This window comes from Arvicola amphibius, chromosome 3, assembly GCF_903992535.2.
Source record: "Arvicola amphibius chromosome 3, mArvAmp1.2, whole genome shotgun sequence".
NCBI lineage: Eukaryota > Metazoa > Chordata > Mammalia > Rodentia > Cricetidae > Arvicola > Arvicola amphibius.
Genome location: NC_052049.1, coordinates 57,130,636 through 57,150,593, shown reverse-complemented (window position 1 = coordinate 57,150,593; position 19,958 = coordinate 57,130,636). Strand labels below are relative to the sequence as shown.

Genomic DNA, 19,958 nt, shown 5'->3' with positions numbered 1-19,958 from the left:
GTGCCTCAGTGCCTCGTAACAAAAACAGAAAGTAGGAGTCTTTCATTTCTGAATGAGTCCTACCATCAGATTCTCTGCAATGCAAATTAATGCCTTAGAAGATTATATCATTTCTAGATTACTCTAGTACATATCTAATTTAGCCATAAAATAGTTTATATAATTGCACATTCATTGGAAGCCAATGCCTTAATTTTGCTCTTTTGGCTTTTTATCTATCTAGATAATTAGAAAAAAATTAAATGATTTTTTATGAAATTTGTTGAGTATTTCACACAGTATATTTACAGCATATTTAATCCCATTTCTGTTATTTCTCCCAGATTCACCCCTGCACCCTTACCTCCCTAGCCAGGCAGCGTCATGCTCATCCCTCAACACCTTCCTAGTGAGTATTTGTGTTGCCCAAATACATGTGAGTGTGAGGCCTGACTTGGAAAGTAGTCCACCTACCAGGATCCCATCCTTAAAGGAAATTGACTCTTAGTCTTAGGATGGTTTTTTAAAATTTATTTTTAGAGCAGTCTTAAATAAAATTAATTCTCAATAACCATCTTAGAATTATCTTCCTAGACATTGCTGCTCTGTGGCTGCTAATTGTCTCATTTCCTTGTCTTTGTTCTCAGCCCCGAATTCTCTGGCAACCGCTTGATTGCTTTGTTCTTTCCTTTTTTCATTTCTTCATATAGACAAGAGCAATTAACTCCAGCACAGTAAGGAGAAAGGATATTACTTTTTTTTTACAATGCTTTAAAATATATTTTTGATATTATATATTTGTCAGCAAAATTTTTCAACTTATGCATTTTCCTTTGTTTCTTCCTTCAAAGAGAGGAACTGCTGTTCTCAGGACATTGAAATACAAGCAGTCTACCTTACTGCTCGCTGTTTCCCTGAGTTTCTGTCCTTATTACTGAGGCTTGGTCTTTATGCTTTTCATTAAAAAGTCTCCTTTTTACTGCTTGGTGTCTATTTCCTGTTTCCTTTTGTCTCGGGTCCCCCATCTTGCTTTAGAAATCTTTTCCAATGTTGGATTCACAGAAGGGCCTGCTAACAGGGCACTAACCACAGCCTCCCCGTTAGTTGCTGCCTGTCAAAATTCCCACCCAAAGCCGGGCGGTGGTGGCGCACGCCTTTAATCCCAGCACTCGGGAGGCAGAGGCAGGCGGATCTCTGTGAGTTCGAGGCCAGCCTGGTCTACAAGAGCTAGGTCCAGGACAGGCTCTAAAAATGCTGCAGAGAAACCCTGTCTCAAAAAAAAAAAAAAAAAAAAAAAAAAAAATTCCCACCCAAGAGGTATGAGACCTCTAGGCTCCACATGGCTCCTTGTCTTTTTTCTTTATAGTCCAAAAGCCTTTTCAGGCACGGTTGCATCTCACACAGGGACATCATCTGTCCTTTAACAAATCTCAAAGGACCTTGAAGTCCCTGCAGTATAACAATTTAGCAAATAATAAAGGAAATCAAATTTCTATTAACAACTCTCCTTTCTGTTGGAAGGCAAGGGCCTGCTTTCCACTATTGTTTTAAAAAAATGAAACTGAAAGAATCTTGCTTAGGTCAATCAGAAATATTGGAAGAATGTGAGAGAGGGTTAGAACACAAACCACCACCTTCTCGGAGGTCAGCCCAAGGACTCCAGGCTGAAGACCCATCAGCATCTTCCTCAGGGGCTGTAAAACTCAACAGCCAAGGACTTGCGTGTGAGATTATGTAAGCGATTTCTGCGTTCCCCATTAGAGGTATTAGTTTGCCTCAAAAGCTAAACCCCCAGAGCTTCTGATTTCTGGTTTGTTTTTGTTTTTGTTTTGTTCTTCTTAAGACTTACTTAATTCGATGATATGACTTGTTGTCTGAGTTAGGCTCTCTTCTTTCCCTTCCTCTTTTCCTCCTCTACTGCCTTCTCCTGTAAACAGTTAAGAAAGTGGAGTAATAATGTGGAAGCCCGTTGTTTGATGGTTTATCTCTGCACACCTTTGTGGGAGGAGTGAAGAGAAGTTAAGGCAGTTGAAACAAATTGTTATTTTCACTTATCAGGACACACTTTATTTGTAAAATATCACTAAAAACAAAAGCAAATGCATGCTGAAACCACTCGGTTTTGGCTGTATGAGTTATTAAACTGACAAGAAAGCTTAGGAGTAACCTTAATTATAATTGAAGGTTTCCCATTAATACAAACTTTCTAACCATGCTTAGAGATCAGCTTATGCTTGTAAATGATAAAATGCTAATTTTTTAAAAAAGTATGTTGGTTTGAAAATGTAATTATCTCTCAAAATTAATATAACCTCTGAGAACTTAAATCTGTTTAATGTGGGTGGGTCCTTCAATTCAAGAAGGGTGCCTTTAGCACTATAATGGTGTAGTTTTCTCCCAAGTTGGTTAGTTTGAAGGAAAGACAAAATCTTGTCATAACTCTGAAGATGTCATAATAGACTATGAAATCTACAATGCTTGTTAAGGGAAATTGCCCAGAAAAACAATCTGCTAACAACTGAAGGCTAACGAGTGACGACAGTGACAGAAAGCAGCATAGAAAACACATTAGAAACCAGAACTCCCTGACAATGCAGAAGAATGACCTTACAGCTAAACATATTCTAGGCAAAGGTGAATGACCTTTGGGTGGATGCTAAACACTACATTCTCAATTCTGATTGGATTGAGAATTAAATGTTACCTCGTTTGTTATACACTATCTGAAAAGATTTCCAAATTTCTTACATTAAAACCTTATACACAAAGAAAGCTGCTCTGTAAAATTTCAAAGGATCAACAGAGTCCAATATATTATTGTAGATGTGGTCTGACTATGTTCAAATACAAAATAATGACCCTTTATTAATGGGGTCAAACATTGTGTTAGATCATTAAACAACCATACTCAACTTCCAGTTTTTAATGTGCTAAACAGTAATATAAAACGCTTTGGATTTTTTAACTTAAATTTTAAAAACTCAGACTTATCTTGTTCTTACTTAGCTGATTTAAGATCCTAAATTAAAACCTTCATGCCAATTGCTTGATTTCAGTATTATTGATTCTCGTGTCAAGACAACTTTCATCTTGGATTAACTCCAAGAAGTCTTCCTCTGAGCTTTTTATTATTTCAAATGATAGAACGATCTTGCACACCAAATTGCTGTTGGCGATTGGGTGGAGCTGGCTAGTGACATGCTGGTGCAGTCTTTCTAGGAACGAGTCCTTCATCAGCTTTTCTGTCCAGTAAATTAGGGTGAAAGAAAAGAAAACACTAAGACTATATTTCAGACTTTGGAATAAATGTATTCGTTAATTTCCTGAAAATAGTATCAGTCTTTAGAAAGACTTTAATACAGCAATAAATAATCACAAGAAATATTTCCTTCCGAGTGGTTTTTAAGTTATCTTGGACTGAAGAACTTGAATTTTGAGCAGAGGCTTCCTATTCACTCTGGATTAATCAATGACCTTTGGTTTTTCAGACTAGAAAAACATCTGCAGCTGTTAGGGTGGATGCAAGTACCTTAGAAATGGCATTCCCAGGTGATGGTAGGGCGCAGAAGCCCAGGTTACAGCTTCCTGCTTCCCCGGGAAATAAAACTGCCTTTTGTCCCTTTGAAAGCTTTTCACATCTGGCTGGTACTGAATGAATCTACTGTCAGACTCCAGCCTCTATGGTACCTGGTTCTTATGAATTAATTACATGTTCAGAACAGAGGACTTAGGGGTATCTGGGGACCTGCGGTTGAGTTCACAAAGTCTCCTTCAAACAAAAGAGGCTCTGTCTCCCCTTATACTCAGACACGCATTGAGGAAGGAGTTAGATGGTGGCCGTGTTGGGAATCCCTTATTTAATAAAGTCAGTGGCAATTGGACCAACGTTTTCCCTAAATGTCTTCTTGTTATCTTTGTCCTGTTTGGTTTTCAAATATGGTTCTTATTATCAGTGTGAAGAAAAATAAAATGCTAAGACTGTTTCAGAGAAGGGTGTGTGTGTGTGTGTAAATGTCTTTATATGTGTGTAATATATGTATGTGTGTGATATATGTATGTGTGTGATATATGTATGTGTGTGATATATGTATGCGTGTACATGTGTGTTTGTGTACATGCATTTATGCTTGCTGTGTATATATGAATTATGCACATGTATGTATGTGCCTGTGTCTGCATGTATACGTGGATGGATGATGTGTGTATGTGCATGCATATGTGTGTGCATATATGTGTACACGTGTGTGCATGTATATGTGTATGTACATCATGTATGTGTGTTTGCTGTGTGTACATGTATATATATGTATTTGTATATGTATGTCTGTATGCATGTATGTGTGTTGGCATGTGTGTATATGTGTATGCGCATGTATATATGTGTATATATGTGTATGAACGTATGTGTATGCAGGTATGTGTAAGTATTTGTGTGTGTAAGTGTGCGTGTGTGTGTGTGTGTGTGTGTGTGTGTGTGTGTGTATCACAGGGAGTGGCTCCAGTGTGATCATTTGAATGAGATGGCACCCTTAAGACTTAGACATTTGAATGGTTAGTCCCTAGTTGCTGGCTGTTTGGGGAGGATTAGGATGTCTGTCAGGAAGGATGTCACTGGGGGGCTTTGAGGTTTCAAAAGACTAAGTTAGGCATCTCCACATCCTGTTTGTGAATGGAGATGTGAGCTCTCAGCTGCTGCTCCAGTGCCATGCCTGTCTGCCTGCTGCTATGCTCTCTGCCACCATGGTGATGGACTCTTATTCATCTGGAACCATAAGCTGCAAATAATCCCTTCCTTCTGTGCATTGCCTTGGTCATGGTGTTTTATCACAGCAATAGCAAAGTGACTAGTTTACTAGGAATGAAAATGACTAGGAATGAAAATGCATGAATGAATGGACTAGAGTTATCACTTACCTGCTAGTTCTGCAGTGATTTTTTTGAAGTCCACACTCACAGACAAGTTGAGGAACAGAAAGATCGACTCTTTTGCACGATCCGAATCTAGAATTTCAACTGATGTGGAAGTAAAAAAATAGAAGCATGTGGAACACAGAAAAACTATCTAAAACAAATTGAAGGAGTACTGTTTGTGTGTAATCAGAATGTTTTAGTTTCAAATTATTTGCTAAATAACTAAACACATTTGTGTCAGCAGCTAGGCATCTAGCTGCATGGCAGAGCTTGCACGTTTCTTGAGGTCATGTTATTTCAACCAGTGACTGGAATTTTTCTTTGTCACAAGAGAACACATATCAAAATTGAGGGGATCTGCCACATTCTTTTCAATTACAAAGCATAGCTAATCACATAGAATTGAGACTGTGCATGAAACACACGCTGAGGGAACAGTGTAAAGTGTGGGGGGTATAGTGTGTGTGCATGTGTTCACATGGATAGAGGTTCAAAGTTGGCATTAGGTAACTTCTTTAGTCTTTATCCACTTCATTTACTGAGACTGAGTTTTTCCAGATCCAGGAACTCGCCAGTTCTAGCTGGTTTTTAAGATACCTTGCCTGGGCAAATCCCCAGTCTCCACCTTCCAAGTACCGGAATTACAGACTCTTACCATGCCTTCCTAGATCACATGTGTGATCCAAACTCTGCACCTCACACTTGTGTGGCCAGTACTGTATCCACTGAGCCATCACTAAGCTCTGGAGTGGAGCATAGTATAAAGTGGGGAATATTCCTTATAATGAGCATGTTTGCTATTAACATGTTGGAGCTGGCATGTAGAATAAAAAGTAAGAAAAGTGTTTCAGGGTAGTTTTGATTGGGTGGCTTTACAAATTACTCATTCATAAAAGTAAAGAATGAGACGAGTATTAACAGAGCGAAGTCAGCCCCAAAGCAGCTGATTGTCCGGGGCTGCTTTGTGATTCCACACAAAACTATGTGCATGTTGGTCATGAAGCTAAAGGACTCTCCTCTGTTGGCTTCCTAGGAAGGAAAATCTATGTGGCATCTATTAGGTTCATTTCTGGAAACAGCACATTCAAACACTATTTGTATGCAGTTACACACCTGATACTGAGAAAAAAATGACTGTAGAACATGGTCATTCATTTGATGGACTATGATGTAGCAAACCATTATAATAAAAAGCGATGTTGGTTATTTTGGTGACAAAGCTAGCACCCTTTCTTTGAATAGATGACTTCTGAAACACTTTGGAAATAGAAAAAGCATTGGGCAGATGGGAGTCAAGGTATTGTGTTTATTATTGGACAATATTATTTTAGGCCTTGCAAGAAAATGACTTAGAGTGTTATGCCCAAGGTTGGAAGGATCACCTCCCATTGGCAAGGCCTCGTCTTTTTCAGTGTCCTCTGGACTGGCAATCCAGAAGCCCGGCAGCTCACAGACCAAATGGTTTGAAGTCACTTTAGAAGCTGTGGGTCCCCAGTGCTCATCCCTCCAGGACTCGCCCTGTTCTGGGGCATGAGTGAGGGAGGAATGTTCAAAGCGCACAGCACATAGAATTAGGACACGTAAAGAAAAAGAGGTCTCACAACAGTGATTTCAATCCTTGTTCCATAGCAATTTGCCTTTTGCATCGATTTTTTTGATAGGGTTGGAGAAGGGGAACTGGTCTTAACTACCAAAGAAGACTGGCATGAGAAGAAAACAGGGATGCTTTTTGGTGACTGTGAGACAAATCTACCCTTTTCAAGACCCAGGAGAATCCTACGTTCATATTCCTATTGTCTTCTATGAATTGTCTGTACTAGAATTCCTTTTTTGGCTATTCGTTACTGTAATTATTGTAAAGTTGGAGAGAAGATTTTAAATTGTATAGTAAGATGTTGGTATTGCATCCGATAGCTAATATATTCAGTACCATTTGCTTCCCCTCTTTCTAGACTGGAATTAGCAACTTTGGTGCCTGAAAAAGTCAGTTGGCCCTGTTCACGATGTGATTGATTCTTAAATTCAGAAGCTCTGCTTTTTTTCTTTTCCGTCCTTCTCATCTGAAACAAAAGAACATCAAATGAGTGTAGTTGCTTGGTTGTAAATGGGTGATGTCAAGCAATGCACAGTGAGAGACGAGGGTTCAAGGATGCCCTTGGGAGACTGCAGCAGGAAAGCAACAAGGCGGCCCTTGTGGGAAAGACCAAAAGTGTCAAGGAATGGGCACGGAGAGGGCCCAGTAATACCATCTGCACATCTGAGACTAACAGTGAGTGAAACAAGCTGCCTCCTTGACTTCCCAGTTTTGTGAGCCAATAAATGTTTTTTATTGCTTCGGTGAACGTGAATTACTTTCTGTCATGTGCAACCCAGGAAGTCCTGGACAGTGCAAGGCCTGTCCTCCCTGTGTGTTTTCAGGGCTCAGAACATGATACCTCAAAGTATGGGGCCTTGGTGAGCTGAGCCCTTTGAACTGAAGACTGGAAAGGCTTCAAAAGCAAGGTTTGTGTGACCTTCTGCCCCTGTCTCCTGTCCCCAGCCATCCTCCTCTAGGATGAATCATAGAAACCAGAGCTTCTCTTCTTGTAGACAGATCACAGAAAGCAGAGCTTCTCTCTGTAGCTGGTCATAAACTCTAGAGAGTTTCATCACTCTCTCCCATCTCACGTTTCCCTTGAAGATACTCATTATAGGGAGGGTCCCATCCAAGGTGTAAGAAAAAGGATGCTATAAAGACTACAACCCTTCACAGAAAGCAAGAGACAATGAGGAAATCTGGGAGCAGGAAGGTACCCTTGCTCATAGAAGAGCACACCAATTGTTTGTCCAGTGCCAAATGATCAACCCTAAAATCATACATACAGAAAACATTATGAAGATTAATCAGGAATATGCATGTGTGTATCAACCTGGAGGAGGGTGGGAAAGGGTATAAGGAGAGTTTGGAGGGAAGAAAGGGAAGGGAAAAATGTTATAATATCAAAAATAAAATTAAAAACCTTTGAAAGGCCAACAGCAGATAAGCCTTGATATACTTGAAGTACTCTCTTTACCTACTTTGACTCTACCTGTTACATGTTGCCTTCAGTCTCCCGCACATCACCTTATGGCATTAGAAGTGGCAACCAGCAAAGAAGAGGTTTCCTAGTCAGTTCAACATTGATTTCTATTTGCAACCAAATTATGTGTTATCTTCAGCAATAGGGTCTTCCCATTTACTTATGGAGAGCAGGCAAGAGAATGTGCAGCCTGTATTTAGGGGTTCTCATTTACTTACGGAGAGCAAGCAAGAGAATATGCAGCCTGTATTTAGGGGTTCTCAATTGCTTATGGAGAACAAGCAAGAGAATATGCAGCCTGTATTTAGGGGCTTATGAGGGTTTCCTAAACAGTAGCTCTTAGGGAAGCATGCCATTACAGACACTGATATTTTTATTTAATAGCTAATGTCTTTTGGGAACATGGCTTTCCACCCATGCTTAGTACTTCCACTCAACATGTCCCTCGGTTATTTTGAAAATCCCATTTTTAATGAGCTTACAAGGGACTGGTTTTTACCTACATCTTTAGTTCTTATTAACCTATTTCTCTGATCCATATCTCCTCTCCCCACCTCTGATTAAACCTTTAACCCCCACTATTTCCTACCCATCTTTCATATCACTTGTGTTCTACTATCAACTCCAATTATACTACTTTTTGCTGGGTTGCAAGATAATTTTTGTATACTTTTTCATACACCATTCAATTTTGTCTTAACTAGTGATAAACTCTGTATGCTACAAAACCAGCCCGCCTAACAATAAGAGTCCACTGATGCATAGTGGCATGGTTGTTACGGAGGCAACTCTCTTCTTGAATTGAGAGCCACTGCACAGGAAGGATTTCATGGCTGGTTCCATAAATCTAGTCAAAAGCCCACGGCAGAGGCTATAATTTGTTCAAAGAGGGAACTTATTCTTTTTTTTTTCCTCATTTTTTTATTAAAGATTTCCATCCCCTCCCCTCCTCGTCCCCCTTCCCCCCCTCCCTTCCACACATACCCCCACTCCCTCCCTCTCCAGGTCAAAGAGCCATCAGGGTTCCCTTCACTATGTTAAGTCCAAGGTCCTCCCAACTCCCCCCAAGTCCAGGAAGGTGAGCAACCAAGCTGACAAGGCTCACAGTGAGCCCGTCCATGCTGAAGAGTCCAAGCCCATCGCCGTTGTCCTTGGTTTCTCAGTCCTCCTCCACCGTCAGCCACATTCAGAGAGTCTGGCCTGGTCGCCTGTTCCATCAGTCTCAACTTATTCTTAAGACAATCCTAGAGCTGAAATTTTTACTCTTTGGGGGCCCAACACAGAGCTCTCAAATAAATACACGAGACTTGATCTTACTTATGAATGTCCACCCTTAGCTTGACTTGTTTCTGTTTGGTCAAAAGCATCACCTCAGCTCCCTGGTACCCCTTTCTACATATAGTCTCAACAATTTAGCTGGGGGTTTTACCCCAGCTCTTGGCATAAGCTCCCTTCCCTGGCAAGCATGACTCTGAAATGGTAGCTGAGAACTTATATTTTGAGATATAGCCACAAAGCAATAAAAGTTACCTGAGAATAATGTAGTCTTTTAAAACCTCAAAAACCATGCCACGTCCACACCCCCATGCCTTCCCAACCTGTTTCACAAACTGGGGGCCTAGGATCACCCTGTGGGTGCCATTCTCATTCAAGTTATAACCCCCAAGGCTTGTGTGCCACTACTGTACACTTAAGGTTATTCTGCCATGTTGGCTGTTGTGGTTCATAGTTGTCATAGTTGGGTAGGACTGCTGTTTGCTTCTCTTCTTTGGAAGCTTGCATGGTGCCTTGAAAGCTAGTCCCATGAAAGCTAGTCCTCTGGGAACAGACTATCAAATCAGTCCCAGGTCAGGGTTTCCGTGCCCTGTGTTTGTAGTGCATGTTGTCTTCAGCAATTGCATGTCCTTCTACCAAGTGCAACAGCAACAACCTACTGTTCATCCCGACCATTATCGTTTTCCTGTGATTACAAGATTGCTCCACTCCTGCCTTTCCACTGCATTCCTTCTTGCCTTCACTACAACTGCCACAGACATCAAGACTATGTTGCATGTAGGAAATTGAGAGAAGAGCAAGAAATGGCACATTTGCACCAGGAAAAACCTCCATACAGAGAACTTAAGACTTATTGACAAGGCCTATCCCTGTGTTCATTAGCAGCATAGGATGGGGATGGCGTCATTTTGCCATTCCAGCATCCACCCCACTCCTGGAAGGAGTTGCGGTTGTGAAAAGAAGAAAAATGGGTGCTCGTCAGATTAGCAGTCATGTTGTCTACCTGAAGACACATCACAGAACCAAGCCCTTTTCCTTTAAAAGTCAAATTGTCTCTCTCTCGGAATTTGCCATAAGAAAATAGTCAAGAATGCAAGTGACAGTAAGTTTTCCTGATTTTAACATTGCTCTGATAACAAAATCTGGGAGCATTGTAAAATGAAATGGCCCCTGCGCTCTCTGCTTTCACGTTCCTCTCTCACTCGTTCTACACCTGCTGTTTTTAAATACCAAATGAAAGGTGCCCTGCTCATCTTCTGACTTCTTTCATGACATTTCTGTGCCAGAAATTGTCATAGCCTCCTCTCAAGCCTCACAAGTCTGCTTAAGTGCTCCTCATTGGAGAAGGCATCTCTCCTCTTCTACCCTTATAGTTATTTATTGTTAGGGCCTCCACTCATATTCCTTCATTCTGTATTTAATCAGTTACCTCCACTTAACACTGGATTTGTTTGTTTATATCATCCGGTTTGCATCTTCAGTCTTGCTGCTTAGAAACTGGAATCTGGAAAAGTTCTTGGCATAAAATATGCAGGAAATTGTGTTTTGTGAACACTTATTTAGACATTTTGCATCTTTGAAGAATAGTTAGCCATTTTTCCACAAAGATAGTGCAATTGCTCTTATGTAGTTACTAGTTCTTGCTGCTCTTGTAAATGTTTCATCCGTTTTTCCTTTCACATTTTAATTGGGTTTTTGCTAGCCTATGTGCCTGCTATTAATTTAAAAATATGTTTAATAGTAAGGTTGACCTTTTAAAATTAGTTTTAACATAGTGTCTCAAGGGTCTCTTGAGTTTTCTTGAAAAAGAAGTAAAAATGAAAATGGCCTGCAATTTTTATTCTAATCATGAAACATTTTTTTTCTGGTCACCCCCTGCAGCTTGACCAGTGTCAGTGCTGGCCTCCTTCACTGCCTGCTTCCCAGTCCCTCTTCCTGCTAATGAGGAGGAGGAGGACCAGGGTTCTTGGAAAGGCCATGGATGATGCGGCCTCCCCATTAGGGTCAGATGTGTCACATGCTAATATAAAACAAAATTTCATAATAATAGTGTTCAACTAGTATCTGGAACTTGAACATGCCTATTTCGTTATTTTTCAATGAACTTGTGCAAGTTTATTTAACATTTGAGCCTGTTTCCTCCTATGAAAATGAAAATATTAGTACCAGTACATAGAGGTTAACAAATGTGCTGGTTTAGTATAAAACACTTAGAACAGGGCAGTGGTGCTGGGAGTCTCGTGTTCGCGGTGCCGTTACTCGCAGTCGGGCGGCGGCTGAGGCTCAGCGCACAGCGCAGGTAGCGCCTTAGCAGCAGCAGCAACAGCGGAGGCTCCTCGGCGGTCACAGCCCCTGCGCTGGTGTAGCCACCCTCGCCTGCTCCGCTCTTCCTTCGCTCGCACCATGGCTGATCAGCTGACTGAAGAACAGATTGCTGAATTCAAGGAAGCTTTCTCCCTGTTTGACAAAGATGGTGATGGCACCATCACAACAAAGGAACTTGGGACTGTCATGAGGTCACTGGGTCAGAACCCAACAGAAGCTGAATTGCAGGACATGATCAACGAAGTGGATGCTGACGGGAATGGTACCATTGACTTCCCAGAGTTCTTGACCATGATGGCTAGAAAAATGAAAGATACAGATAGCGAAGAAGAAATCCGTGAGGCATTCCGAGTCTTTGACAAGGATGGAAATGGTTACATCAGCGCCGCAGAACTGCGCCACGTCATGACAAACCTAGGAGAGAAGCTAACGGATGAAGAAGTAGACGAGATGATCAGAGAAGCAGACATCGACGGAGATGGACAAGTCAACTATGAAGAATTCGTACAGATGATGACTGCAAAATGAAGACCCACTTTCAACTACTTTTCCCTCTAGAAGAATCAAATTGAAATCTTTTACTTACCTCTTACAAAAAAAAAAAAGAAAAAAGAAAAAAAAACACTTAGAACAGGAGCCTAAAGTTAATATTGAATAAATTTTATTTTAATTAATATGAGTTATATGTTAGTTTAAACCTATCTTCACCATAAGATTTTAGGGATAAATCTACATTATTATTATTACTATTTACATATGTATATGCATGATGTATGTGTAAGATGTTAGTAGAAGCCACAAACAACTATGCAGAGTTATTTTTTTCTCCCTCCACCCCACCATAATATTTTTGTTAATTATTTGGGAATTTCATATAATGCAGCCTAATAATACTCACTTTCTATTTTTTTCTCAGGTCCACTCCCAATAAAGAACAGCCAATTAACCAAACAAACAAACACCACCAGGTTCAATTTGTGCTGCCCATACACTCACTGGAGCATGGTCAAACTCCCAATGGCCAGTTGATCTCCTTCCTCCTTTCCATGGGGTCTAGGGATAGAACCCATAGCCCCTGGCTTGCAAAGCAAGCACCTGACCTGCCGGACGCCCCACTGACTCCTATACTTAAGACTTTTACTTGTGGTTTTCTAATTATATTTACAATGTTTCATGTTCTTTTATTGAGAGTCTTTGCTCAAGTTCAAGCTATTTCTATTTCTGGTGGAATTTGCTTCTGGTTATTATCAATGTAGATGCTTTGGTATATGCATCTATGAAGATCTTCCTTGTCTTTCTTATTTTTCAAGTTCCCTATCTCCTTTCTTCTAAACCATGTGTATAAAACCATAATCAGCCCAGAGCAATGCTATAGTCTGATGGTATTCTGGATGGCAAATTATGCACTTATTGACATACAGAATCATGTGGTCATTTTGGTTTTGGAGTACCTAGATTAATTCATTAAAGTTACTTAAGAATTTCCCCCATGTATCTTCCGACTGTTTACGTTTAGAAGGTTAAATTAGCTTTGATGAAATAATTGTCTAATGTTACACTCTTCTCTCAGCAATGCCTTTCAGCTTTGCCAAGACAGAACTAATGAGATCCTTCCAGAAGTTTCATGTGTAGTGTAAATAAAGGAACAGACTTTGGAAGAATAGTACACTCAAAGTTTTGATTAATGTTGTTCTTCAAATTTAGATAGACAAAACTTAGAATTATACTGCTAGTATGTATTTGAGTCACCACAGATCTTACAATATTAAAGTAAAATCTTGGCTCTCACACAAGGGTGCTTTCTCTTCCCAAACATAAGCGAGGAAATGTCTTAGATCAAATATAAAAGTGTCCTCTAACAAAACACTAGCAATTTTTATAATAGTGTCTTGAATTCCTTAAGGCTTTGATTAGAGAGAGGGATGATAGTCCAGTCAGTAACCCAAGATTGCTCCCCCGTTCACATGGAAAAGGCTGGGTGAAGTAGAGCCTGTATTAACACCCAGAGCTGGAGAAAAGGCAGGGACTGCTCTCTAGGGCTCACAGGTCAGCCAGTGGAGCCTATTAGGCAAGTTCTGGGCCAACAAGAGACCTTGTTTTCTGGTTTGCTTTCCCGTCGCTGTGATAAAACAGTGACCAAAAACAACGTGGGGAAGGAAAAGTGTCCTTCTGCGTGATAGGTTCCAGTTCATTATCACATAATGGAGGCAAGCCAGGGGAGGAACTCAAAATGGAACCAGGAATCAGGAAATGAAGCAGAGACCAGAGAAGAACATTGTTTATGGACTTGTTTGCAATGGTTTATTCAGCTTGATTTCTTATATAGCCCAGCCCTCCTACTTGCTCAGAGATGGGACCACCCACAGTGTAGACTCCAGTATCAAGCAGTTTATCAAGAAAATGCTCTACTGATGCCCATAAACCAATCTGATTGGGGCAGTTCCTCAAGTGAGGCTTGTATTAAGTTGAAAACAATTAAACAGTGTACCTTGTCTCAAATAAAGGTGGGCAGAGCCAGAAGAGTAATATCCAAGATTATACCCTGACTTCCACCTTCCACCCACACATATACATATGTGTACCTGCATATTCATGAATGTCCATGCACATGCCCTTAAAAGCACATGTGTGTGTGCACATGTACACACACACACACACTCTCCCTCACACACACACAGACTCTACTTTGATTAGAATGAGGAAACTGTAGGGACTTTGATAACAGTGTCTCATTTTCCATCAAATATGAATCCTCTTTTTGGTTGCCTAACAAGCCAAGTTGCTAATTGTATCTATGACATTCTGTGGTAAACCACTAAAAGAAGCCATCAGTTAAAGGCAAATGAAAGGTCAGGCCTGCTGGCACATGACTGTAATTTCAGGAACCCGGGTCAACCTCAGGGACATATCAAGTTGCAATCCATCCTGGGCTCCAGGAGACTCTGTCTCAAAACAAACAAACAAACAAACAAATAGACAAGAAGAGAGAGAGAGAGAGAGAGAGAGAGAGAGAGAGAGAGAGAGAGACAGAGAGAGACAGAGAGAGACAGAGAGAGAGACAGAGAGAGAGAAAGGGAGGGAGAGAGGGGGAGGGAAGGAAGGACAGAAGGGGGAGGGAAGGAGGGAGGGAGGGAGGGAGGGAGGGAGGGAGGGAGGGAGGGAGGGAGGGACGGAGGGACGGAGGGAGGGAGGGAGAAAGTCTATAAAGGAACCAAGAAATGGGAGGAGGGAGCATGAACACACTAGAAGGCTGGGAGGGGCAGGGTTTGTTTGATGCTCACCACCCTGCTGTTTTGTTTTGTTTTGTTTTGTTTTGACCCAAACTCAAGGAACCAAATCTGTTCAAACAGTGAGACTCAGTTTGCTCTATGACAACAGTGAGACTCGTTTTGCTCTATGACACCAACAAATTTGTAACTGACCTAAGCAGATGGCTTTGGAAGGAGACTATGAATTACAAGCCCAAATGTCAACACCTTGAGGAAAATGAAGGCTTAGCTGCTCAAAAGGAAAGAAAATGTAACAAGGCATGGAAGCTAAACTGAGCGAGTGCGCCCTTGGCTCAGGACTGAGTTCACACAACCAGGGCATGGAGAGAAGTGTTCTAAGATACCAGTCTCTCCATAGAAACCTCATCATGTTTAAGGTGGACTTCTCTTATATAAGGTGAATTTCGTTACCAGGTTCCTGTGCCCAGAAGAACCAGAGGTCTACAACATGTCATCTATAGATGATGCCAGACCTTTCTTCAAACCCTGAGAACTATGTGCCATCCTGTTTGGCCCTCATATCCAGAAACACCCCCAATTTCACTGCTACACCACATCCTATTATTAAGAAAGTACAGCCAATTTTGCTTGGTTTGTAACTGGTAACAGATTGTAGAAAGAAATAGAGTTGAGACAAGTTCCTCCCAAAACAAGGGGAACCTTAGTTATTACTGGTGAATCATAGCTATAGCAGGAGGCAGACCTAGGATGTTCTAGAAAACCAACATGCATACTATAACTTAGTCTGGATAGCCGGAGGTGAGAAGCAGAGAAAAACTTGTGAAGGTCTATTAACCACCTCCAGAGACCTTATCAAGGAAGTTGTGTCCTTCTTCCTTCTCTAGGACCAGAGGTCAAGAATCCATTTAGATGAGAGGCAAAAGAACATTCGAAAAATCCTTTAGAGGAAATTCAAGTGGCTGCAGAAGTTTAGATAGAAAGGCAGTACCAGTTTGTTAAGGACCTTGGTTGTTCTTTTAATGGCTTGGAGTTAAATATTGACTTTATTGACTGACACCGAATCACTAGATGTGATGAGATATGTGTTTAAGAACTAATAAATTCCCTTCACTAGAGATACGGAAGGATGATGAGTTCAAGTGTTAATCTATTGTGTTAACACTCCACTCTCCAGGGCCATGGCCATCCCATTAATGGGAACAAAGAGCATGGCTTTATAAGGCTTCGAAAGTCAAACTTGAATCTCTTTGATCTCCACAAGTTACTTAACTTCCTTAGTTTCCATTTGTTCCCTGCAAGTTTGGAGTGGGTGTTGTAACTATATTCTCTAGGAAGATGCCCATGAAGAACCGGAAGCAGGGCACACGGAGCAGGGGACCAGCCTTTCCCTAGACCCCACTTCTAGACACACAGTTCCTATCCACAGAGCTTAGGGAATACTAGACCACAAGAAGGAGCCTGAGCATCACACATTAGACCATTCTTTTCGTACTCATTGTTGGTCTAGCCTTAGCTCTGTTGTGAATGTGTATGTGCCTGCAAGCATGCTCAGTATGAGACAAAAAAGCATGTTGTATGCTTGGAATTGTCTCCTCTATGCATGAACATGGCGAGAAACGTGGCACAGAGAGAATCTGCCATCAAGTATGAATTACCTTAGTGTCCAGTCAGTTCCTTTCTCTCACACTGCTTGGTAAATGTCAGTGGAAGGAATCAATCATTAGCTTGTTGTTAACATCATGTATGTTATTTTCTAATGGATTAAACACATGATCACTATCAAACAACCTGATAATCAGATTAAAGTGACAGAAATCATACATATTTGCAAAGTAAAAGAAAATTAATGTATTGGGATAAAACCTTGAGGTAGACAGTTATCCTGTATCACAGGAACAATTTATATTGGTCTCTCAGTAAACGAGGTGCGAGGGTATGTTGATTCTAGCATGTGTTTTTTAACATTCAAGGGACAGGCACAGGAAAGTAGTCGCATCTGCAAGTCAAGGATTTGAAGAAAGCTGCAATCAGGGCATTTGAAGAAAGCTGCAATCAGGGGGGATGAAATAACCGGGAGAGTATCTGTGGTAAGTGAACTGTGGTTAGCGAAACCAGGAATCTAACAAGAACGTTAAAAGGAATATGCCGTGGCAGCATAGGGGAGTAACGGGCATCAGAACACATGAAAGTGCTTGAGGAGAGAGGTGACCACTGTTATGATACATTTTTTTTATTCTGCTCCTTTTCATCACACTGTAGCCGTGTTACCTGGGCCACCTTTGCTCTCGCACCTCCACTGAGATCACAGATACAAGCCCAAATGCTTGGCTTGTTTGCGTTTTTCTTTTTTTTTCTTTTTTTTTCCTCATTTTTTTTTTATTAAAGATTTCCATCTCCTTCCCTCCTCCTCCCCCTTCCCTCCCCTCCCTTCCACCCATACCCCCACTCTACCCCTCTCCAAGACAAAGAGCCATCAGGGTTCCCTTCACTATGTTAAGTCCAAGGTCCTCCCAGCTCCCCCTAAGTCCAGGAAGGTGAGCAACCAAACTGACAAGGCTCACAGTGAGCCCATCCATGCTGTAGAGTTCACGTTCATTGCCGTTGTCCTTGGTTTCTCAGTCCTCCTCCACCGTCAGCCACATTCAGAGAGTCCGGTTTGGTCCCCTGTTCCATCAGCCCCATTCCAACTGGACTTGGTGGTCTCCCGTTAGATCTGTCCCACCGTCTCAATGGGTAAACACACTCCTCACGGTCCTGACTTCCTTGCTCATGATCTCCCTCCTTTTGCTCCTCATCGGGACCTTGGGAGCTCAGTCCAGTGCTCCTATGTGGGGCTCTGTCATTTTCTCCATCCAATGCCAGGTGAAGGTTCTATGGTGATATGCAAGATATTCATAAGTATGGCAATAGGATCTGTACATTTCTGGCACCCTCTCCTCAGCTGCCCAAGGACCTAGCTGGGGGCGTCTTCCTGGACACCTGGGAAGACCTCTAGAGTCAAGTCTCTGCCAACCCTAGAATGGCTCCCTTAAGTAAGATATATAATTCCTTGTTCCCATATCCATCCTTCCTATATCCCAACCATCCTATTCCCCCAGGCTCTTCCCATCCTCCACTTCACACTTTTCTCTCCCCATCCTCCCTCCCCCCATCCCACACCACTCCCATGTTCCCATTTTTTGTCCGGCAATCTTGTCTACTTCCAGTATCCAGGAGGATAACTATATGTTTTTCTTTGGGTTCACCTTCTTATATAGCTTCTCTAGGATTTTTTACGAATTATAGGCTCGATGTCCTTTATTTATGGCTAGAACCCAAATGGATACTAATACGTTTTTGTAACTGTGGAAGTTTGCTTTGTTACCGAGTATGTGGTCTATTTTCGAAAAGGTTCCATGAGCCGCAGAGAAGAAGGTATATTCTTTCCTGTTTGGGTGGAATGTTCTATAGATGTCTGTTAAGTCCATTTGGTTCATTACCTCTATTAAGTCTCTTAATTCTCTGTTAGGTTTCTGTCGAATTCACTTGTCCATTGGTGAAAGAAGAGTGTTGAAGTCTCCCACTATCAGTGTGTTTGGTTTGATGGCTGTCTTGAGTTCTAGCAATATTTCTTTTATATAAGTGGGTGCTTTTGTATTAGGGGCATAGATATTCAGGATTGAGACTTCATTCTGATAGATTTTTCCTGTAATGAGTATAAAGTGTCCCTTTCCATCTCTTCTGATTGATTTTAGTTTGAAGTCAACTTCGTTAGAAATTAGTATGGCCACACCGGCTTGTTTCTTAGGTCCATTTGCTTGATAAACCTTTTCCCAACCCTTTACTCTGAGTAGATGTCTGTCTTTGTGGTTGAGGTGTGTTTCTTGTAAACAGCAGAATGTTGGATCCTGTTTTTGTATCCAATCTCTTAGCCTGTGCCTTTTTATAGGTGAATTGAGTCCATTAATATTAAGTGATATTAATGACCAGTGAATGTTAACTCCGGTTGTCATTTTTTATTTGGTAGTAGAGATTGTGTGTTTCCTTTCTTTGCGATGTGCTGGTGAATGGTCGCTAGATGTCTGAGTTATTTTGGGCAATGCTGGACTCCTTTGTTTGTGAATTTCCTTCTATTACTTTCTGTAAGGCTGGATTTGTGGCTATGTATTGTTTAAATTTGTTTTTATCCTGTAATATTTTGTTTTCTCCATTTATAGTGAATGAAAGCTTGGCTGGGTATAGTAATCTGGGCTTGCATCCATGGTCTCTTAGTTTCTGCAAAACATCTATCCAGGACCTTCTGGCTTTCATGGTTTCCATAGAGAAGTCAGGTGTTAGTCTGATAGGTTTACCTTTATATGTTACTTGACCCTTTTCCTTTGCAGCTCTTAATATTCTTTCTTTATTCTGTATGTTTTGTGTTTTGATTATAATATGGCGAGGGGATTTTTTTTTTTTTATCCAGTCTATTTGGTGTTCTGTAAGCTTCTTGAACCTTAATAGGAATATCTTTTTTTAGGTTTGGGAAGTTTTCTTCTATAATTTTATTAAATATATTTTCTGGACCATTGAGCTGTATTTCTTCTCCTTCTTCTATGCCTTTTATTCTTAGGTTTGGTCTTTTTATTGTGTCCCAGATTTTCTGAATGTTTTGAGATGAGAATTTGTTGGATTTGCTGTTTTCTTTGATCAGTGCATTTATTTTCTCTATGGTATCTTCAGAATCTGAGATTCTTTCTTCTATCTCTTGAATTCTGTTGGTTATGCTTGTTTCTGTAGTCTCTGTTCGTTTACATAGATTTTCCATATCCAGCTGGCCCTCGGGTTGTGTTTTCTTCCTTGCCTCCATTTCAGTTTTCAAGTCTTGCACTGTTTCCATTATCTGTTTGATTGTTTTTTCTTGGTTTCCTAGGATATCGTTTACGGATTTACTCAATTCTTCAAACTTTTTGTTATTCTTCTCGTCCATTTCCTTAAGGGAGTTTTTCACCTCCTGTTTAAGGGACTCTATTACTTTCATAAAGTCAAATTTTTCTACTTCTTCTTGATTATTGTGTTCAAGTCCTCCTGTTATAAGTTCGCTGGATTCTGGTGCTTTCATGTTGTTTTTCAAATTGTTGGAGGAATTCTTGCATTGGCGCCTGCCCATTTGTTCCTCTGAATAATCCCCTTTGGGTCTTTTTTTAGAAGTTCAATTCAC

At 40.9% G+C, this 19,958-nt stretch overlaps 1 protein-coding gene across 1 annotated transcript in view; it reads left to right on the top strand.

Moving 5' to 3' along the window:
* The first annotated feature begins 11,456 nt into the window (after positions 1 to 11,456).
* The window catches only part of LOC119809110 (calmodulin-like protein 12), a 150,027-nt gene continuing 141,525 nt past the window's right edge, over positions 11,457 to 19,958 (top strand). The window contains 1 exon segment of the mRNA XM_038321883.1: positions 11,457 to 12,053. Coding sequence (XP_038177811.1) covers positions 11,628 to 12,053 — 426 coding nt within the window. The 5' untranslated portion in view covers positions 11,457 to 11,627.